The sequence below is a fragment of the Chiloscyllium punctatum genome, chromosome 22, assembly GCF_047496795.1.
Source record: "Chiloscyllium punctatum isolate Juve2018m chromosome 22, sChiPun1.3, whole genome shotgun sequence".
NCBI classification, from domain to species: Eukaryota; Metazoa; Chordata; class Chondrichthyes; order Orectolobiformes; family Hemiscylliidae; genus Chiloscyllium; species Chiloscyllium punctatum.
Window position 1 is genome coordinate 15802229 of NC_092760.1, and position 21247 is coordinate 15823475.

Genomic DNA, 21247 nt, shown 5'->3' on the forward strand with positions numbered 1-21247 from the left:
CAAATGTATTCAAGTCTAAACTCTTTCCATTTAACAGAATATATGGAAGGGAAAACAAAATCAACAAAGCTTCATGTGTTGGCTTCTGTGCTCAGCCACCTCTTCTGCTTACACTGCATTGTCTGCTATTTCAGAACATAGTATCCAAACACTTAATAGATTTCTGGCTCAGCCCCAAACTCCTGCCACCTCTCCTTCTTTGCCAACAATGCACTATTGCTTAGAATCGCTTATTTCAACAGACCTATTAAGGTGATGGCTGAACAGGATAACTGTTTTGGCACTGCCCAAGGTTGCCAGAATGTTGCATTTCAACTCTCAGTGAGACCCAAAAGCCCTACCAAACTTCATCATTCACTTCCCACAATTGGTTGTCAGAATAGCCAACGACCATTTAAAGCTGTAATCACTTGAAAATGAAGAATGCCCATTTGGGGTATCAGAAAAATCTTATCAGCCCGGACATAAAATTAACAATTCTAAATCTCTAAATACTTCCTGGATATGTTTCTTCTAAAATAAATCTTGATTTGAGAAACACCCAGAATAATCGATTAGAAAAGATAACCACATTAATAATTGCTGACAGTACTCCAAGTGTGATTTAATCCAGCTTCAATCTGCATTGAACCCTAAGGGCAGTAAGAAACCCAGACCATAGCAGAAGCCAACCTCCCGTCCATGGACTCCATCTACACTTCTCGTTGCATTCGAAAAGCTACCAACATCAGTTAAGACCTCTCCCATCCCAGTGATGCTCTATTCCAACCTCTTCCATCAGACAGAAGATGCAGGAGCTTCAACAGGACCAAGCTGTTATGAGACTGATGAGTGGATCTGGGAAAGCACAGCAGGTCAGGGCGGCATCCGAGGAACAGGAAAATCGATGTTTCGGGCAGGAGTCCTTCATCAGGAATGCATCATCCCTTCATTAGGGCTCCAGCCCAAAACCTCGATTTTCCTGCTCCTCGGATGCTGCCGCTGTGCTTTTCCAGCAGCACACTCTCAACTTTGATCTCCAGCATCTGCCGACCTCACTGTCTCCTGATGAATACATCTCTGCAACTTCAGTAATGTTGATCTTGCTTTGCGTACCTCCTGTGCACTGTCTCAGCGCCCTGTGATCTGTATGTCCTTGATTGCTATGATCTGCCTGTACTGCTCACAAAAACAACGTTTCACTGTACTCAGGTACATGTGACAACAATAAATCAAATCAAATCAAATCATTGAGCAGATGTTCTCTACTTGTCTTTATATATTTCTTCCTTCTCTTATGACATACTAATCTTATAACTTTCAGCAATGTGTGACAATCTTGAAAATGTTTGTCTTAACCACTTCGTATTCCCACTCTCAATTAGTCACTTTACACCTATTCCACATTTAGAACCCCCCACTTTCTTTATTTCTTCACTTCTCTCCGTTTATATTCAGTTTTGATTTCCTTTTCCGTATTTTAAGATGGTGGTGGAGAGTGGCAACGCTATCCCACGCTTATCACAGTATATTGTAGCAAAATACACGTGACATTACAGTGTCTGCTACAATCTCTTAATTTGCATTCTAATATTTTTAGAACAGCTCAGCTTTATTCACAGGTATTTCCTATGGTCTACATGGCGTCCTAACTGCCCCGGCCCATTCCAACTGCTCAACAATATTTCATCGAGTGAATACCGTTGTTCTGGCTGGGCTTTGAGAAATTCCAAGCAATGGACCTTCCCTTTCCACAGTTCGCAGATTGCGAATTGTCTTTTGCACCCTGGTCCCAGACCGGGGGTGGGGGGGGAGGTGGGGGAGCTCAGGGTAATCCTCCCATTCGAGTTTATCGGTCCTTTGGTGTGGCAGCTCAGTGCTGAGACATCAGTGGGGCAAGATGGGGTTGGTAGAATATACAATGTCCCTGGCTGGTAGATACTGATCGTCATGATCCCTTGCCTCAAGGAGGTAGGACCAGAATGAAAACGGCTACTGAGTAGGACAGTCAGAATTTCAGCCCCCTGAATCACAAGGAATGGCAGGAATCACAAGGAATAGCAGATACAGTTTAATTCTAATAAGTGCGAGGTGTTGGATTTTGGTAAGACAAACCAGGACAGGACTTACACAGTTAATGGCAGGGCACTGGGGAATGTTGGCAAACGAAGAGACCTACGGATGCAGGTATATTGTGCCTTGAAAGTGATTCTCAGGTAACCAGTGATGGCAAGCTTGCCTTCATTAGTCACAGTATTCAGTACAGAAGTTGGGAGGATGGGTTACGGCCGTACAAGACATTCATGAGGCCACTTTTGGAGTACTGTGTACAATTCTGGTCACCCCGCTACAGGAAGGATGTTGTTAAACTAGAAAGGATGCAGAAAAGATTTACAAGGATGTTCCTGAGACAGAAAGGTTTGAGATAATAGAAGAGATTCATTAGAATTTTATTTCCCTGGAGTGTAGGAGGCTGAGGGGTCACCTTATAGAGGTTTATAAAATCATGAGGGGCGTAGATACAGTGAGTGACCAAGGTTTTGTCTCCAGGGTGTTGAAGTTCAAATGTAGAGGGCATAGGATTAAGACGAGACGGGAAAGGTTTAAAAGGGACCTGAGGGGCAACTTTTTCACAGACAAGGTGGTGCATGTATGGAATGAGCTGCCAGAGGAAGTGTACAATTACAACATGTAAAAGATATTTGGACAGGTACAAGGAGAGGAAATGCTTAGAAGGATATTAGCCAAACTAGGCAAATAAGACTAGTTTAGTTTGGGAAGCCTGGTTGGTACGTACAAGTTGGGCCAAAGGGTCTGTTTCTGTGCTGTATGACTCTGACTCAGTGGCCAGTGACAGAGTCAGTACTAGACATGCTCACTTTGTGCTCAAGAAGCAAATGGGTTGTGGGCTTGTTGAGAACTCAACTTCAGTCAATGGTGTGGTTTCATGGGAGCACCTGTACCTTAGCGGCTGTGTTTTCATTACCAGCTGCATGCAGCAATGACTGGATTCGGGGCAGGAAGAGTTTCAAAGTAAATAAAATGGTTTTGCTTCCTTTTCAGTTCATCGTTAAATGCTGTGATATGAGCTGTACCTGTGAGTTATGACAGTGTTATGATTGGAGAATGTAGTTAACTATCCAGAAAACAATGTTTTTTCTGATTCTTATTTCTTTCTGCAGGCAAAGATCAGTTCAACATTGTAAACATGGAAACATGGTTAACTGAAGTTCCCTCAATGGATAAAGAATTAGAATATGTTTCACGCTTTTGAAAAGTTGGCTTAGTATAATAACAGCCTGTAAATGTCCAATCTTCAGCCATTCTTTTTATGTACTCAGTCAAGTCATTGGTTGAAATAGCAGATCTGAAGTCTGATTGTTTAATTAGGGAGTTTTATGGGCTCTTGTCTGCAATCCAACTGCCTAATAATTTTACAAGTGTAAGTGGTCAGCTGGGTTTTGAGCTGAGGCTTTTTGGGAGTGAAAGTAAATGTTTTACACCCTGGCTTCATTTTCAGTTAGACCCCAGATCTCTTAGGAGATCCAGACTCACATTGGTCTTGAGATGGCATGATTTCTACCTCTGAAATGAAAATCTCGCCCCAAAATTGATTCGAAATGAGGAAAACGGGGAGGTAATGTGCCTGGAGGCTAGTAAATAGTAGATCTAACCGTGTATCTTTTAACCTAAGGGATATCTGCAAGTATAAATTTAGTAAGTACAGTTATGTTGTTTGTGGAAGTGTGTACAAGTAGATTTCCTTTCCATTGTTAATAATTACAATGAATACATTCAATAACTGTGGCAAAATATGTGTCATAACTCAATTAAGCTATTACATCCAATTTCTTTTGTTTATTAATACGAGCACTGCTTGTCTTAATCTTTCAGCTTTGTGTTTCATAAACTGCCTACAAACTATAGCAGTAGTAGACTTTTTAGTCAGTTTTCAATTATTCATTTGTTTCCAAGTATCTCCAAAAATAAAACTGCAACTTGTTTTTCTTTGCAGATAACATTGTTAAGATCTTTGTTATTGTTTTCAGTAAATGAGAATTAGTAGAAGGAACATAGAACTGAGTTGCCGATGTAACTTGGGAAATGGAGCAGATTTTCCAGGGCTTAACAGCAACATTTGATTTCAGGCCAATGCTCAAATTTCGAGACAAAAGTATCAAGCCAGCGTCTAGAATTTTCGATGTGTCTAAGTCTTCAAGTCAAATCTTTAATCAAATCTAAAAGACTCTGAGAAAATTTTGCTTCTGGAAAATTAGATCATGCGAAAGAAAGAGTCAACTTGCATTTACACAACCTCTTTCATGTCCCCGTGGATAGACTAATGCACTTCAAACCTAATAAAGTATGAAGTGTAGTTACTATTGTAACGTTAAAACAAAACAATCTCCCCCCATAACATGGAAATGAACGACCATTCACGATTCAGTTCCCTCACACTGGGCTGAAAAACAAAATGTTATCAATGAAAATTGAGATACGAGTAAGTGGGATACTATGTCCAGAACCCTAACTATGATCTCACCATAGAGAAAGGAGACTTTTGAATATCACAGTAGTCAGTATGAAATGCTTTGTGAAATTTGCACGTGACTAGTTCTGGTCACAAAAAGACTTAAAAAGGGACTAATCCTTTGTTTGGTCAGATGGTTGCAAATCTGAGACCATTACTTTAACTCACTTTGTAACTTGCAGGTGTTCTGCATGAAAGCTCGCACTGTTGGGATTGAATCAGATGGATTGGAGATTGATTGATGGTCACATTTCACAGTGGCATGCTTTACATAGTCTTTACAAACAGCAACTTATTGACTTTGTGAATCAGTTGTAGAATGTTGACTGAGTTAAAGAACCATCTTTAACATGTAAACATGAGCGGACTGCTAGTTTCATCCTGCTGTGTGGCAAATTAGTTAGCTGAACCAGTGCATTGGGTGATGACCACAGGCTATAGAAGGGAAATGTAGTCAACTTGCCTCCTTGTTTTTTGATTTTTAACCAGCAGCCGCAGTGTGAAGAATGGTGTCTTTTAGGTTGCAGAGGACAACGCAAGAACAAGAATGCGTCATTCAGCTTGTCCAAGCTGCTGCATGGGTGGTGCCATTGGTAGGTGAGCCAGACCCCGTCAGTCGATGCCCAGTGTTGGAGGAGGTGCCTGGCCCGTGTGGCGTGACCATCTCTGGTTTGGCGGGTGTGGTAGTGACAAAACCGGTGACAGCAGGAAAGGAGCACGGTGCCAGGACCCTGGGTGACGAGGTCAGATGGTGGTGACTGGACAAGCAGAGAGGGTGAAGGCTGTGGAGAGGAAAAGATGAATTTCTGAAGCTGTTGCAGTTTTAGGTTATAATTAGATTAGAATCCCTACAGTGTGGGAACAGGCCATTCAGCCCAAAAAATCCACACTGACCCTCCGAAGAGTAACCCACCCAGACCCATTCCCCTATATTTACCCCTGACTAATGCACCGAACACTATGGACAATTTAGCATAGCCAATTCACCTGACCTGCACATCTTTGGACTGTGGGAGGAAACTGGAGCACCCGGAGGAAACCCACGCAGACTCGGGGAGAATGTGCAAACTCCACACAGACAGTCGCCCGAGGCTGGAATCGAAGCTGGGTCCCTTGCGCTGTGAGGTAGCAGTGCTAACCACTGAGCCACCGTGCCCGTAATAGTGTTTTAGTAATATCAATTTAATATTAATTTATTCAGTATTTTACCACTAATACAATTTATTCAGTAATTTATTCTGTAATTCAAGATGGTACTGGAATGTGGTGGCATTATCCACTTTTCACTGTACCCAGGTACAAATAACAATATGAAATAAATCTACATTTATCATTCAGTTAAATCGTGACTAATCCACATTTCTTACTGACTTTCCTGACTTTACTCTTTACCCATTGGTGCTCTTACCCAATAAACTCGCAGTGACAGTTTCAGATTCCCAGTACCTTGCTTGACATGATTTTGAAGTTCTGCATTTTATAATCAGCAGATATTATTCCACCATATCTACCTTTCTGAGTCTCAGGAACACTTGGAACACTTAGACTTAAATACTTGGTGCCTGTGGAGCTGTGCCCAGTGAGCTCCTCACTGTTAGGAATGGAAATGATTGGAAGGAAAACATGGGGACGTCGGAATGGTCATTAAATATGGATATTTGGAGCATTTGTTTAATGCGAGAGGAGGGCAGAGTCCTTCCTTGCACTGCCTTTGTCTGTAACGAACAATGGCAGGATTGAAGGCAGTTCCCAAACCCTCACCACCACACCCCTTCGCAGAGAGGTCACATTCTAGTGGATGGACTGTTCAATTTCGAAGTGCTGTCTGTATGTGTGATGAGAATGTCCTGTCGCTCGCACTGTTGTCATATCACAGCAGGATAATTACCAATGGAGAGGCCAATCAGCCCATCTTCATTTATTCATCATGGACACACCTCCATCCCAGGATGCTTGTTTTCACTTCTATCCAGGCCTCTCATCCATCTATTGCTGATTCTTTGTTGTGAAGAAGTATTTACCAGTTGTGAGCCTCCTGATAAGAGCCCATGACAGTCAGAGAGGTGCTCCCTGCAATTGACTTGCATAAAGAAGAACAATCGTACAACTATGAGGGAGGTGGTGGAATCGTGTTAACTGGACGAACAATAGGCAAATGCAAGCTAATGTACTGAGGCCACGGGTTCAAATCTTATCAAGGTAGCTTACATTCAGTGCATTAATCTAGAATATAAGAATAGTCTAATGGGTGACTATGAAACTCTTGATGAGCATTATAGAATCCAATTTGGGACTGTGAGGACAGAAATCTGATGTCCTCATCTGGTCTGACTTACATGTAACTCCAAATCCAGGGCAAACTGACTCTTAAGTGCCCCCTGACATTGCCTAGCAAGCCACAAAGTACAAGGGGAGTTAGGGATGGACACTAACTGACAGACTTCCCAGTACTGTGTACACAGATATGTCAGAATTATATTGCCAGTAACCTCTTGCAGAAAGTGAGGTATTGTTCTTTTTAAAAAGAGACAAGATGTCCAATAATGAGATGCCATAATGAAAGGGAATTTCTTCATCAGAGCTGCAATCACAATTATAACCTCAGAATAATGGCAATTCAATAGATCGCTGCTAAGATGAAGTAGTGCTGATTGGATAATACATCTTTCTCAAAAGTAGTCATTAAACAGAGAAAATACATTGCAGTCACTAAAGTACAACCATTGTTACAATGTAAGAAGTGCCTCACTGAGTTTGTGCCTTTAGGAGGGGGAGGGGAGCTTGTGCAATCAGCTATGTAACCACAACTGGGTTCCCTGAAAGGAGGAGAAAGCAGGACTTCCATTTAAAAACAAATTGCATGTCGTGATCACACATATTTAGAAATCTAGCCTGTGCAGGGAATGTGGCAGTCACAAGTGGCTCAGCAAACACCCACAAACAGCAACCGGGTAATGCCCAGCCTCTTTCCCTGCTGTTGGTTTGCAGGATAATATTGACCAGGATCCTAGGGATAACACCCTTGCTGACCCTCAAACTTGTCCTGGAGAATCTGACACATTTACTTGAGCAAGCTCTGGGGGCCTCAGTTTAACACCTCACGTGAAAGGCAGAGCAGAGCTCCCTCAGTACTGCACTGGAGGGCTCGCTTTGATACTCAGGCCTTGGAGTGAGGGCCTGCAACACAGGAGGAGAATGGATGAGCCACGGTTGCTATCTGGGTTGGGACTTGGCAGTTCTTTCTCTCTCTCTCTCTCTCTCTCTCTCTCTGTCTCTCTCTCTCTCTCTCTCCATCTTGTGTAACATTTTCCTGTTCTCGGTTTCAGTGTCTGACCAGCTGGGAAACATGGCTGCTAAACCACAACCCCCTCTGGTGAAGAAGCACAGTCAAACCGACCTGGTGAGCCGGCTAAAGACCAGGAAAATTCTTGGCGTTGGCGGAAAGGATGATGATGGAGAGATTCACCGGTCAAAGGTAATGACGACATTTCGATTGGTTCATAAGACTGGGACCTCTCAGAATGATGGGTCCATCTTCTTTCACTTTTGAAACTGGATCGGAATAAGCTGGTCAGAATGAGGCCTGTTAAGATCGCTTTGTTTAAGAATACCTCATTTTCTCATTTATGTAATGCAAGGGTGTTCCCATGGTCTGTCCCTTTGGCTTTCCCTGGTAGCTACCAATGTCATCCAAACCCTCCTTGTCTTGCCCAGTCAGGTGTGGGGTCTCCTGACAGTTGGTTTCTGAAGTACACGGCCCTTGATGTTTTGGCACTGGGTGCAAGCCTCACTTTATTGGTCAGTTTTTTTTTGTTGTTTAACAACATTTCTTAAAAGTTTGACGTGCTGCTAAGTCCTCAAGAATGCAGTGTGATGTTGCAAGCTCCCACTTATGGTATCCGTCTGATAAGTCTTGATCACAGAACCACAGAATCCCTACAGTGTGTAAACAGGCCATTCGGCCCAACAAGTCCACACCGACCCTGCAAAAAGTAACCCACCCAGACCCATTCCCTATATTTACCCCTGACTAATGCGCCTAACCTGAACACTACGGGCAATTTAGCATGGCCAGTTCACCTAATCTGCACATCTTTGGATTGTGGGAGGAAACCGGAGCTCCTGGAGGAAACCCACGCAGACACAGGGAGAATGTGCAAACTCCACACAGACAGTCACCCTAGCATGGGATCGAACCCGGGTCCCTGGAGCTGTGGGGCAGCAGTGCTGACCACTGAGCCACCAAGCCGCCCCCCAAAAAAGTGCACAAACACCACAAGGGCGGATCCACAGCGTTGAAATCATGACTATGTACCTGGTCAGTATGAGGATTGAACCCACGACCTTAGCATTACTAGCACCCCACACTAACCATTGAGCTAACTAACCAGCCAGTGGTGATGGGCTGAGATTAGTCTCCACTGTGATACCTCTGAAGTCAAGGCGCCCACCATAATTTGGTTGTAACTTCAGACAGATCAGTGATGAATGTTTGTATTCAGTACCAGATCAGAAGTCACAGAAATGTACTTCCACAAGGAGTCATAGAATCATAGTAATTTAGAGTACAGAAGGAGACCATTTGATCCATTGTTTCTGTACCAGCTTCTGAAAGAGGTACCCAACTAGTCCCACCCTCCAGCTGTATCCCTGTAGCTAAGTTCCTCACTTCCAAATATTTATCCAGCTCCCTTTTGAAATCTCATACTGAGTCCACCTCCACCACTCGCCCAGGCAGCACGTTCCCCTTGAGTCAACTTTGGCACGTGTAAGATAGGGCAAGAGAGCACTTTGGCAAAGGGCACAGAAATTGGCCAGATCTGAGGGGGGATTCAATGATTATGGTGGCTCAGTGGGTTAGCACTGCTGCCTCACAGCGCCAGGGGCCCGGCTTTGATCCCAGCCTCGGTCAACTGTCTGTGTGGAGTTTGCACATTCCCTCCGTGTCTGCGTGGGTTTCCTCTGGGTGCTCAGTTTCCTCCCACAGTCTAAAGATGGGTGGATTAGGTGAATTGACCATGCTAAATTGCCCATAGTGTTCATGCCTTAGTCAAGGGTAAATGTTGAGTAATAGGATAGGGGACTGGATTGGTGTGGATCTGTTGGGCAGAAGGGCCTGCTCCACACTGCAGGGATTTGATCATTCTACACTAATTTGGCAGGGGTGGGCATTGGGGAGAAGCTAAGTTGTAGAGACGACTGGGAGAGACAAAGAGTCTTCAGAAAAAGACTAGAATAGAAACTGGATGCTTAAATATAAGATGTACAGGTGGTCGAGAACATGGTGGCAACATATCCCTGCTTCCTGCAGGGAGTTCCTGAATCTGGTTCTATCACCCCAGCTAACAATATCATCTGACATTTATACAAGTCACAAAACTCATCTACCAACTCCTTAATTTTTTATATGTTGGATCATTCTAACACATTAATGAACACACAGCGTATAAAGGTACTATGACCGTCAGTAAAATCATGTGTTATTGAGAATAATACTGACTGCGTCACAACGAAATATTGAGGATTGTTTAGTGTTGCCACTAATGGGCAGTATATCACAATTGCTGTTTTGTCAACTGACATAGAACACACCACAAGATTGACAATTCAGGATACAGTGAAAATGTTGCTGTTCCAAAAATATAATTTACTGCTTTAACAGCTGGTTGCAATCGGACATTTTCAAATTTGCGTCGAAGCAGAAATTTAAAAAATAAGAACACCAGTCTAATGTTAGAAATGGCAGTCAGTATTGAGTGTTGAAGTAAGGCAAATATAAAAGAGGATTCAAGTACCATGAAACAGAAAGCAGCTTCAACAAAGCCCGCCCAGTTCTCTCCTCTTCGTGACTATTTTCTAACACAGTCGATCTAAAGATTAGGGTGTGAAAACCTGATGTTCCTGAAAACTTGGTGTCACTGAACCCTGTTACAATAGTTTCTATTCAGGATGTCTGACGTTTATTCGGTAAGATGGTATCACACCAATACACATGCTTTTTTAAATTTGTGGGATATAAATGTGATATCAAGATGTGGTGACACAATTCCCTCATTGAGATCATCATCGCCTGGCATTTGTGTGGCATGCATGTTACTTACCACTTGTCAGCCCAAGCCTGGATATTGTCCAGATCTTGCTGTCTTTGTACATGGACTGCTTCAGTGTCTGAGGAGTTGCGAATGGTGTTGAACATTGTGCAATCATTGGAGAACATCCCATTTCTGACCTTATGGTGAAGAGATGATCAGTGATGAAGCAACTGAAGGGGGTTGGGCTGAGAGCTACAATGAATTTGGATTGTCAGTCAGGCTTTCTGTGTGACACACTCCCATGTTCCTCACAGGGAGAAGGAACATGTACACACACTTGTGCCTGTTTAACTCAGCAAAGTAAGTGATAGCCATCCATTGGCTCACCTTTCACAGCAATATGCTGACCAGTCACTGAACGTATCTGATTTAATCAGCAATAATGGTTGGCTCGTCCTTAGCCAATCAGAGCCCAACACCAACCAATCAGTACTCTCCTCTGATGTAGTTGTGGAGATTACATCTTTTGATTTCCTTTGTTTTAGACTGTGGACGAAAAATGGAAGATATTTGTCATTTAAGAAATATTTAGACAGGTACATGGATGGGGTAGGTATGGAGGGATATGGACCAGATGCAGGCAAATGGGACTAGTTTACATTGTGAAAACTGGGCAGAATGGGCTGAAGGGCCTGTTTTCATGCTGTGGGCTTCTATGACTCTACTGAAGTGTTAACTCAATCTCTTGATTTTCTGGAGCAAAAGTCGATTTTCTGACTAAGTTATACATTTTCTTGAGATGTATTATTGATTGCAAGAATGGACCTACCTGATGAAGGAGCAGCGTTCCAAAAGCTAGTGCTTCCACATAAACCTGTTGGACCATTACCTGGTCTGGTGTGATTTTTAACTTTGTCCACCCCAGTCCAACGCCAGCACCTGCACATCATGGTTACATTTTAAAGACAGACGCAGCGTGAGCGAGTGTCACAGGGGACTTGAGGCCGTACCTGCTAGGAAGTTGTCAGGTGTCCATGAGGTTTAGAGGGAACACATCTGACTTGAAGCGTTAACTCTCTTTCTGTCTCCACAGATGCTGACAAATCTGCTGAGTTTCTCCAGATCTTTCTGGTTTTATTTCAGGTTTCCAGCACCTGCAGTGTTTTGGTTTATTAGTGACCTCTTGTGGATGTTGGGATTTGGGATGGTCAGTTGACGGAGGTTAAAGGTGAATTGTTGGGGTCAGTTTAATAGTTACCCACAAGTTACAACAGATATTAATTCCTCCACCTTTTCCTGACTAGCTATTAGGCTAAGTACATTGGCACCACTCACTGACTCCATTTCAGAGCTGGGAACGTTCTGGGAGGGCTTTATGTTGAGTTTATACCCATCGGAGATTTGTTTCCTGGTGGACCACCACAGAGTCAGTTGCATTGGGACTTCTCCTGGTCCTAATGTACATCTTCAGTCTGTGCTCCAAAGTGACCACCCTCCCATTGGAGGATTAGATTACTTACAGTGTGGAAACAGGCCCTTCGGCCCAACAAGTCCACACTGCCCCGCCGAAGCGTAACCCACCCATACCCCTACATCTACATCTACCTCTACCCCTTATCTAACACTACAGGCAATTTAGCATGGCCAATTCACCTAACCTGCACATCTTTGGACTGTGGGAGGAAACCGGAGCACCCAGAGGAAACCCACGCAGACACGGGGAGAATGTGCAAACTCCACACAGTCAGTCGCCTGAGGTGGGAATTGAACCCAGGTCTCCGGCGCTGTGAGGCAGCAGTGCTAACCACTGTGCCACCGTGCCGCCCACAGGATCTGCGTGTCCTGTCAAGGGCATCTTTTTGTTTTAACATTGACCATCACCAGGTTTTCAAACTTTCTGAGGACTTGCTGAAACACTCACTGAGACAAGCAGAGTGTTAATGCTGTTTTAGATTTCAGTAAATCCAGCCCCTCAGACAGACTAATATCTGAGAACACGTGGATGCTGAGCCAATAGCAGCTATCGAGAAGGTAGATTATTGCATGAAGGACATTGTTGCTAAGGTCAGCAAACGTGGTAAGGTTTCTTTCAGCTAAAACCAAGTTGAATCTCTCATTTTTCACTCATGACTATGGCAAAGGTAAACTTTCCCTTGTTCTTTTCCCTTTGGACTCACCTCCATTGTTCGACCCATTTAATTACACATTCTTGTCCCATTGCATCTCCACGTCCACGCAGAACAATGGAACTGCTCTCTACAGCCTTCATCCTTAACACATGGGGTGGAGAATCGCTAACAATGAGTGAGTTCTGACCAGGTCCCATCTTCCTGTCCTTGCTGACTCACACTTCCCCCTTCAGATAAAGAGCACTGGGGCCAGTTTCCAGGTGAGCTACAGGAGGTTTCAGTGTGATTTGAAGAAACATGTTTTGACCCAGAGAGTTATGGGATGTCTGGGAACTGACTGCCTAAAAGGGCGGTTGAGGCTGGTACACTGGATTTAAGGGTTATTTAGATGAAAAGTTGAAACTCCACAGTACACAAGGCTCCAGTACGAGTGCTTACAAAGGGGTTTAGAATACTTGGATGCTCAGTGATTGATACAGATACAATAGGCCAAAGGGCCTCTTTCCTAACTGTAAAACCTCTATGGTTTTATGCCCTCTGGTCAAACAATGACATGGTTTTGAAAGTCCCGTCCTTGTACGTTGATTCCTCGGTCACCTCACCCCTTTCCCTATCTCTCTCGTCTCCTCTAGCCTTACAATCCTGCACATATCAGTGCTCTTTTGATTGTAATGAGGTTTAGCCAAGTGGACCTTATTGAATATGAGTTCCCTGATTGGGGCGGTGAAGTCTGGTCCAATCAGGTTGACAGAAAAGGGTGAGTGTGAGAGATGCTGGTCCCTGACCCTGAATGAGCCAGTGCTATAGTCAAGGTCTGTTCATATCTAAATAAATATCCTGATGACAGGATACTGGCCTCAGTAGAGTTATTTCACATTGTTTTGTAATGGTGCTGTGAAGCACCTTGGCATTACGTCAAAGGCTCGATATAACTTTTTATGATCGTGACCCCTCATTTTTGTGCTCTCCCACCCTGAGGGAATAGTTTATTTCTCTCTACCCAACTTTCATAATAATCTCACTACTCAACCTTGAGGGAATAAAGGCCTGGTTCATAAACCTGTCCAGACTCTTTAACTGTTTCCGTGCCAGTGTAAATTTGCTGAACCTTCATGGGTCCTGCATGCTTCCTGAGGTGTGGTACCAAAGGCAGTTCCCAGACTGAGGAGAAAGTGAGTACTGCAGGTGCTGGAGATCAGAGTCAAGAGTGTGGTGCTGGAAAAGCACAGCAGGTCAGGTCCAAAACATCGATTCTCCTGCTCGTTGGATGTTGCCTGACCTGCTGTGCTTTTCCATCACCACCGTTCCCAGACTGAGTCTAACTGAAGCAATCTTCTTCCCTTTGTATTGCAACGCTCTCAACAGAATATCCCACTGACCTTTCCTTTATTGCTTTTATGTTCCTGTGCACTGCTGTTCATACACACGGGGGTGAATGAGAAATTGAATTGTAGAACTCTGATCGTGTGGAAACAGACCATTCAGCCCATTGAGTCCACACTGATGCTCTGAAGAGTATCCCACCCCCAACCTTATCCCGATAACCCTGCATTTCCCGTGCCTAATCCACATAGCCTGCCCATCCCCACACACCACGGGCAATTTTAGCATGGCCAGTCCACCTAACCTGGACATCTTGGAATTGTGGGAGGAAACCAGAGAATGTGTAAACTCCACAAAGACAGTCATCCGAGGCTGGAATCGAACCTGGGACCCTGGGGCAGTAAGGCAGCAGTGCTAACCCCCACTTCAGCCATAGTGCCACCCCACAGAATGGAATCAACTATCGACTGTCCCCAGTTTCTCCCAGTTAGCTTTTTCTGAATTCATGCATGGAATGAGGGTGATGCTGGCTCGGTCAGCATTTATTGCCCATCCCTAATTAACCAGAGGGCAGGTAAGAGTCAACCACATTGCTGTGGGTCTGGAGCCAGACCAGGTAAGGATAGCAGTATCCTTCCCGAAAGGACATAACTGAGTCAGATAAGTTTTTTGACAAACAGCAATGGATTCACAGTCATCATTTGACTATTAATTCCCGATTTTATTGAATTCATCTGCCATGGCGAGATTTGACCCTAGTTCCCCTCGACCATTACCTAGGTCTCCGGATTAATAGCCAGCGATAATGCCATTAAGCTATTGCCTCCCCATTTCTGTCACTTGCTACGATTTGCCTTGTAACCTAGTTGCTGTCTCTGTGACCTGGATCTTTTCCTGCATAAGAGAGAGAGAGAGAGAGAGAGAACGTATCACACTGTCAGGCTCCGAGTTTGACTTTAGTCCTGGACCTTGAATCCTTTCTGATTTGATGAAGCTCGCCCAGCTGCTGCTCTTTTTTGCCTCAGGTTAACAGCACTGATGATGCAATTTCCTCCAATTGACAGCAGACTTCCTGTGAGGGGAATCAGCTGCAAGGCTTCCCGCAGGGTAACTATTGAGCAGAGTCTGAGAGCGGAAGACCACTCCAACTGGACTCACGCTACAAGCAACCATTCCCACTGCCACCTCTCGCCCAATCCACAACAAAAGCAAAGAGGGACTTGCATTTCCTTAGCCCTCTCCCTCCACAGAGAGGTGGTATCTGGTGAGCAATTGTTCCACAGTTAACCCATTACATCGTGAAATGTGTGATTAGGAGCACCTAGCAGTCTGAAGGATGTCTAACCATGATCTCACTTGACCTCTCATAATGTATGTCTCAGGCAGCTCATAGTTATAGGTAACGAATCCAGGTGGAGGCTGAATGATATTACTATCTAAAGATGTTTCATTTAATCTGAAATCCAATGGATTTCTTGAGTTTGAGATCTCCAAGTGCGGATGATCTCAGGTAAGGGAGTGTCACGTTTCTAAGCCAAGTTGCTATTAAAAAGGAAGAGGTGTTGTCCCTGTTAAAAAGTATTCAGGTAGATAAATCCCCGGGTCCTGATGGAATCTTTCCTAGAATATTGAGGGAGGCAAGAGAACAGATTGCTGAAGCATTGACAGACACCTTTGGATCCTCTTTTGCCTCAGGTGTTGTCCCAGAGGACTGGAGAATAGCCAATGTTGTTTCATTTAAGAAGGGTAGCTGGGATAATCCAGGAAACTACAGGCCTGTGAGTCTCACGTCGGTGGTGTGGAAATTGTTGGAAAAGCTTCTCGGGGGCAAGACCTGTACACATTTAGAAGCAAATGGATAGATTAGCGCTAGACGGTGTGGTGTTGTACAGGGGAGGTCGTGCCTCACTAACTCGATTGAAATTTCTGAGCTGACGAAGATGATTGATGAGAGAAAAGCAATTGATGTTGTCTACATGGACTTCAATAAAGCTTTTGGCAAGGTCGCTCTTCACAAACTGGTACAAAAGGTGAAGTCACATGGTATTGGGGTGAGCTGGAATGATGGATATGGAACTGGCTTAGCCAGAGGAGACAGAGGGTAGTGGTGGAAGGATGCTCTTTGGAATGGAGGGTTGTGACTCGTGGTGTTCTTCAGGGATCGGTGCTGGAACCTCTATTATTCGTGGTCAACAAAAATGATTTGGAGGAAAACGTTGCAGGTCTAATTAGTAAGTTTGTGGAAGATACAAAGATTAATGGAGTTGCAGATAGTGAGGAATATTGTCAGAGGATATAGCAGGAAGTAGATAAATTGGAGGCATGGGCAGAAAACTGGCAGATAGAATTTAATCCAGACAAATGTGAGGTTATGCATTTTGGAAGGTAAAATACAAATGGAAATTATACATTAAGTGTTATAGGGGTATTGATTTGCAGAGGGATCTGGGTGTGCAGGTCCATTGATCATTGAAGGTGGCAGCTCAGATAGATAAGGTATTAAAAAGGGCATATGGCATGTTTGCCTTCATTGGAAGGGCCATTGAGTATAAGGATAGGCAAATTATGCTACACCTTCGTAACACTTTAGTTCGGCCACACTTGAAATATTGCATACACTTCTGGTCACCACACTACCAGAAAGATTTGGAGAGGGTACAGAAAAGGTTTACCAGGATGCTCCCTGGTATGGGGGATTTTAGCTATGAAGAAAGGTTGGATAAACCGAGTTTATTTTCACTGGAACACAGGAGGTTGAGGGACAACCTGATAGAAGTTTATAAGATTGTGAATGTCATGGATAGAGTGGAAAGAATTAGGCTTTTTCCCAGGGTGGAGGGGTCACTTACTAGGGAACACAGGTTCAAGGTGTGAGGGGAGGTTTAAGAGAGATGCGTGAGGCATGTTTTTCACACAAAGGGTGGCGCGAGCCTGGAACACGTTGCCAGAGGAGGTGGTGGAAGCAGACCCAATAGCAGCATTCAGGAAGGACCTGGATGAATCCATGAATAGGAAGGGAATATGAAAGGATACAGATCCTGTAAGTGAAGACAGGATTAGTAAAATGTGGCAGCACTAGCTTGGAGGGCCAAAAGGCCTGTTTCTGTGCTGTACTGTTCTTCGATATAAAACTTACTTGAAATCCTCCTTGCTTGTCTCACTGCTGGAATGAATCATATCAATAGGCTTGTCATGCACACTGAGTAATCCGCAATCAGACAGAGTTGCTGATTTATTGGAGCAGTTTTCCTCAAAGTGCTCTGCCAGGAAGGTACAGCTGTTACTTGGTTGATGTTCAGTCCAGATTAAGTCACTTGGTATTATTGCTTTAACTCAGGCAGAACCTTTCTTTTAACAACACAATCATCAACTTTTTCCAAGGTTTATCTGTCTGTATTTATCAGGAGCCTTTAGATAGTTGGCAGATGGTATTTATCTTAGTCAGATGTAGCCTGTGAAGGAGGTTATCATTTCATTAAGGCCAGCATAGTCAGAGAAGGTGAAACTCTAGTGTACTCGTCCTTTCGGGCGGCCATATTGACACTGGGTAACATTTAGCGATTAATTAGAAACGGAAAGGTCTGAGGCATTGTCACTGGACTGGAAACGTTAACTCTGATTTGTCTCCACAGGTGCTGCCAGACCTGCTGAGCTTTTCCAGCAATTTCTGCGTTTGTTGTCATGAAAAATGGAGGTGTGTTCAGCTTTGTGAGTTGGATAAACTGGGTTCGCTGCCAATTCAGTGAAGTGCTTTGGTTTGTTTTGTTGTGCTATACAACAAAATATAAACACATCAATTTGTTATACAAGGAGAATTTGTTTTTGAACCCATTAACTCTGTGTTCTTTTATGTCCCATTATTTAACTTAGTGTACAATTAATGCAAATCATCATTAACATGAAAGTGCCATTAGTTAACTTCAAAGACAGACACGCAAGGGTGACACTTTCTCTTTGATGTGAGTTAGAGAAATTCATTTTCAAAGTCAAGTACAGGCTTGCTTGCCAAAGTCATGTGATTTCTACATCTCCATAAGTTTGGTTTTGGGCAGTTTTTAACCACGTCACTCGAAACATAAAGTGTCCAGCTGAAGTGGTGTGGATTTTCAGAAGTACAAGAGAACCAGCCATTGTTTGAGGAAAAAAGGAGAACAAATTAAAAGCACAATCTGCCATTTTGAAGAGTTGGATGAATCAGAATGGCTGTGAATTTTCCACTCCTAGTTGCTGTGGGGCTGAAAGGACATATGAGACAGAATTAGAATTAGCTCCTGTCTCAGTAGGAAACTATGACCTAGGTATGGAATTAAATAAAATCTCTAAGCGTGTAAACGTAGTAAAATTGCTACCGTTTCTGGGGAAAGAGTGTTTCAGTTTGTATTGCACTTCTTTGATGAGCAGAGAACACAGAATGGAAAGATTTTGAAGACTTTGGAGATTTTGAGAATGTACTTTAAATCACATATTCATGTTATTTGTGCATGGTATCATTCGTGAATGATTCAGCATCAGAGCTCAGAAGGAGAGGGAAACTATTGAATAGTTTGTGATGGCACTCACATATATAGATGAATCCTGAAAGGTGATCTTGTCTTGGGTAGTGGTGATCCTGTCATCAGAGGACATCTGCTGAGAGAGGAGAAACTTACTGACTTTCAGGAAAACTATTGACATGTCAAGAAGTTCTGAGGCTGTCAGTCGCCAGCTACAGCATCTTAATGGCAAAACAAATGAGGCTTTTCCATTCTGCCGAGAGACAGTTCAGGCTGAACAAGAGCGACATGTCAGTATAAAAGAGATATCTTTGCAGAAGAGGCAGCAGAAAGATCAAGCCCAGAGGGGAGGATGTAAATGTTGCAGAGGACTTCATGTAAAAAAAAAAGGAAGCAAGCCCAGCATAGGGAACTATAGCTACAGAAGGACCAGTCCCCTTTCACACAAATGTTCAGCTGGATAGAAATGAAGCAAGCTGATAAAGATAGCTTCTGGAGAGATGGCAGCTAATGGTTCTGATGAGTAGGTTAGCATCATCGGTTCTCAAGGTGCTAGTGCATTGAGACTGTTAGAATGAGAGCATCAAGTCGGTGTGTCAGATAGATACTGGAGTTTCATGCAACATTGTAACCTTTGCAGGTCTCTGCAAAGTGGCTCAATATGGAACCTTTGAAGGGAGGTTTGAGACGATATGGTGAACAACACTCATCCTAAGAGGATAAACAAATCTGGGAGCCAAATACAATGGGAAGAACGTTGAGCTGCAGTTCCAGGTCGTACATGTTAAGCAAACGCACTCTTCTGAGCTGAAGCAAGTCTGAAGCTTGGGGCTGCTAACCCCACATGTACCAGAAGAGATTTGCAGCGTTTTGCAGCACAGTAAGCCATTGGTTGCTGAACAGATCCTGAAAGGTTACACAGGTTTTTGAATGATGTCCTGGTGAACATCACCTCAAACTCCCTGAGAGTGAGAGACCACATCTCAATGTCTGCTGAGGGAGAGATCCAGCTGCCCTCCAATCCACCCTGAAAGACAATTGGAGTATTGTGTCCAGTTCTGGTCGCCCTGCTATAGGAAGGATGTTATTAAGTTGGAGAGGGTTCACAAATGAATTGCCAGGATGTTGCTGGGAGTGGAAGGTTTTAGTTATAAAGGTAGGCTGGGACTTGTTTTACTGGCGTAGAGGAGGTTGACGAGTGACCTTATTGAGATTTATAAAATCACTGGGGGCACTTACAATGACTAGCAAAGGTCTTTTCCCCTAGGGTGAGGGAATTCCAAGCTAGAGGGTGTATTTTTTAAGGTGAGAAGGGAAAGATTTAAAAAAGACATGAGGGGCATCCTTTTTACACAGAGAGTGGTTCATGTGTGGAATGCACTTGCAGAGGAAGTGGTGGATGCAGGTACAGTTACAATGTTTAAAAGACATTTGGATAAGTATATAAATGGGAAAGATTTGGAGGGATATGGGCCAAATGCTGGCAGGTGGGACTAGTTTGGTTTGGGAACATGGTCAGTATGGATGAGTTGGACTGAAGGGTCTGTTTCCATGCCGTAGGCTCTATGACTGTGACTCTATAACAGGGGAACTCAGGGGTATCACCAACTCCCTGGGGATCCAAAGTTCTGGAGAGAAGAGCAGGAACACCCCAAGAAATCATTCTTTAAAGAGCTTGGTAAGCAGATGAAAGCAGAAGAGAAGGTGTGGTAAGTAAAAGAAAGGAACAAGAAAAAGTTGTGATTGCAAGTGTAAGTCAAATATAACAGTCATGGACTATCAGTAAAAGGATTCGCCCTGAATCCTGACCAGCTGAGAGCTGTAGCAGAGAGGCAGCTACCAACAGATGTGATATGGAGTGTTAGATTTGTGACCGTGTGGCAAAGTAGTTGACTAACTTATCACCTGAGTGTGAGCATTTATGGAAGCTGACCGCCAAAGGTGTGCAACAGGACAGGGGCAAAGAGCAAGTAGCAACTTCCGTTCAACTTAGCAACAACAGTTCGAGCATTGAATCTGGAAGACAAGAGTCTTGTTGTCGTCATCAAGCATTGACCACCGGAGCGGTACGCCACAAGGAAGGAACATCACCTCAGGAATGAGCAGAAGCTCATTGACAGCAACTAGTATGCATGTCAGGAGGACAAAATCTGACCCCCATAGAACTAATTGCTGATCATGTTCAGAGGCTGATGGACTTGGGAACAAGACTACAGCTCAGTCTTGTTAATGAATAATGATTTTTTTTTGTATATTGGGTAACTTGTCACTACAAATGATAGGAGACAGTGAGGTCTGCAGATGCTGGAGATCAGAGTCGGGAGGGTGTTGCTGGAAAAGCGCAGTGGCTCAGGCCGCATCCGAGAGGTAGGAAAATCGACATTTCGAGCTGGAGTCCTTCAGGAGTGAGGGGGAGGTGGGAGGAGATCCCGGAGGCTCCCAGCCTCATTCCTAATGAATGGCTCCGGCCCAAAAAGTCGATTTTCCTGCTCCTCGGATGCTGCCTGACCCGCTGTGATTTTCCAGCGACACACTGCAAATGATAGTGCATGCATTTTTGGTTTGTCTTTTTTCTAATGAAAATGGAAGTATTTGGAATAACATACCTGCATATAGCGTACAAGCTAACAAATAGTAAGCATATGACTTCTACCTCCAGTGTTCAGTGCATAAGAAATGAAACTGTCACTTTTATGCACATGTGTGATCAGAAGTGAAACATTACACCTTTTGTTTTTGGCAGCCATTAAGCCTGTTACA

At 43.8% G+C, this 21247-nt stretch overlaps 1 protein-coding gene across 4 annotated transcripts in view; it reads left to right on the forward strand.

Annotated features, from left to right (window-relative positions):
* LOC140493428 (tumor protein p53-inducible protein 11-like) overlaps positions 1-21247 on the forward strand; it is a 111680-nt gene that overhangs the window by 47117 nt on the left and 43316 nt on the right. For all 4 annotated transcript variants that reach the window (XM_072591852.1, XM_072591854.1, XM_072591853.1 and 1 more), the window contains one exon: positions 7837-7985. In XM_072591852.1, coding sequence (XP_072447953.1) covers positions 7857-7985 — 129 coding nt within the window. In that variant the 5' untranslated portion in view covers positions 7837-7856. Of the gene's footprint in view, positions 1-7836; positions 7986-21247 lie in introns of those variants that run through there.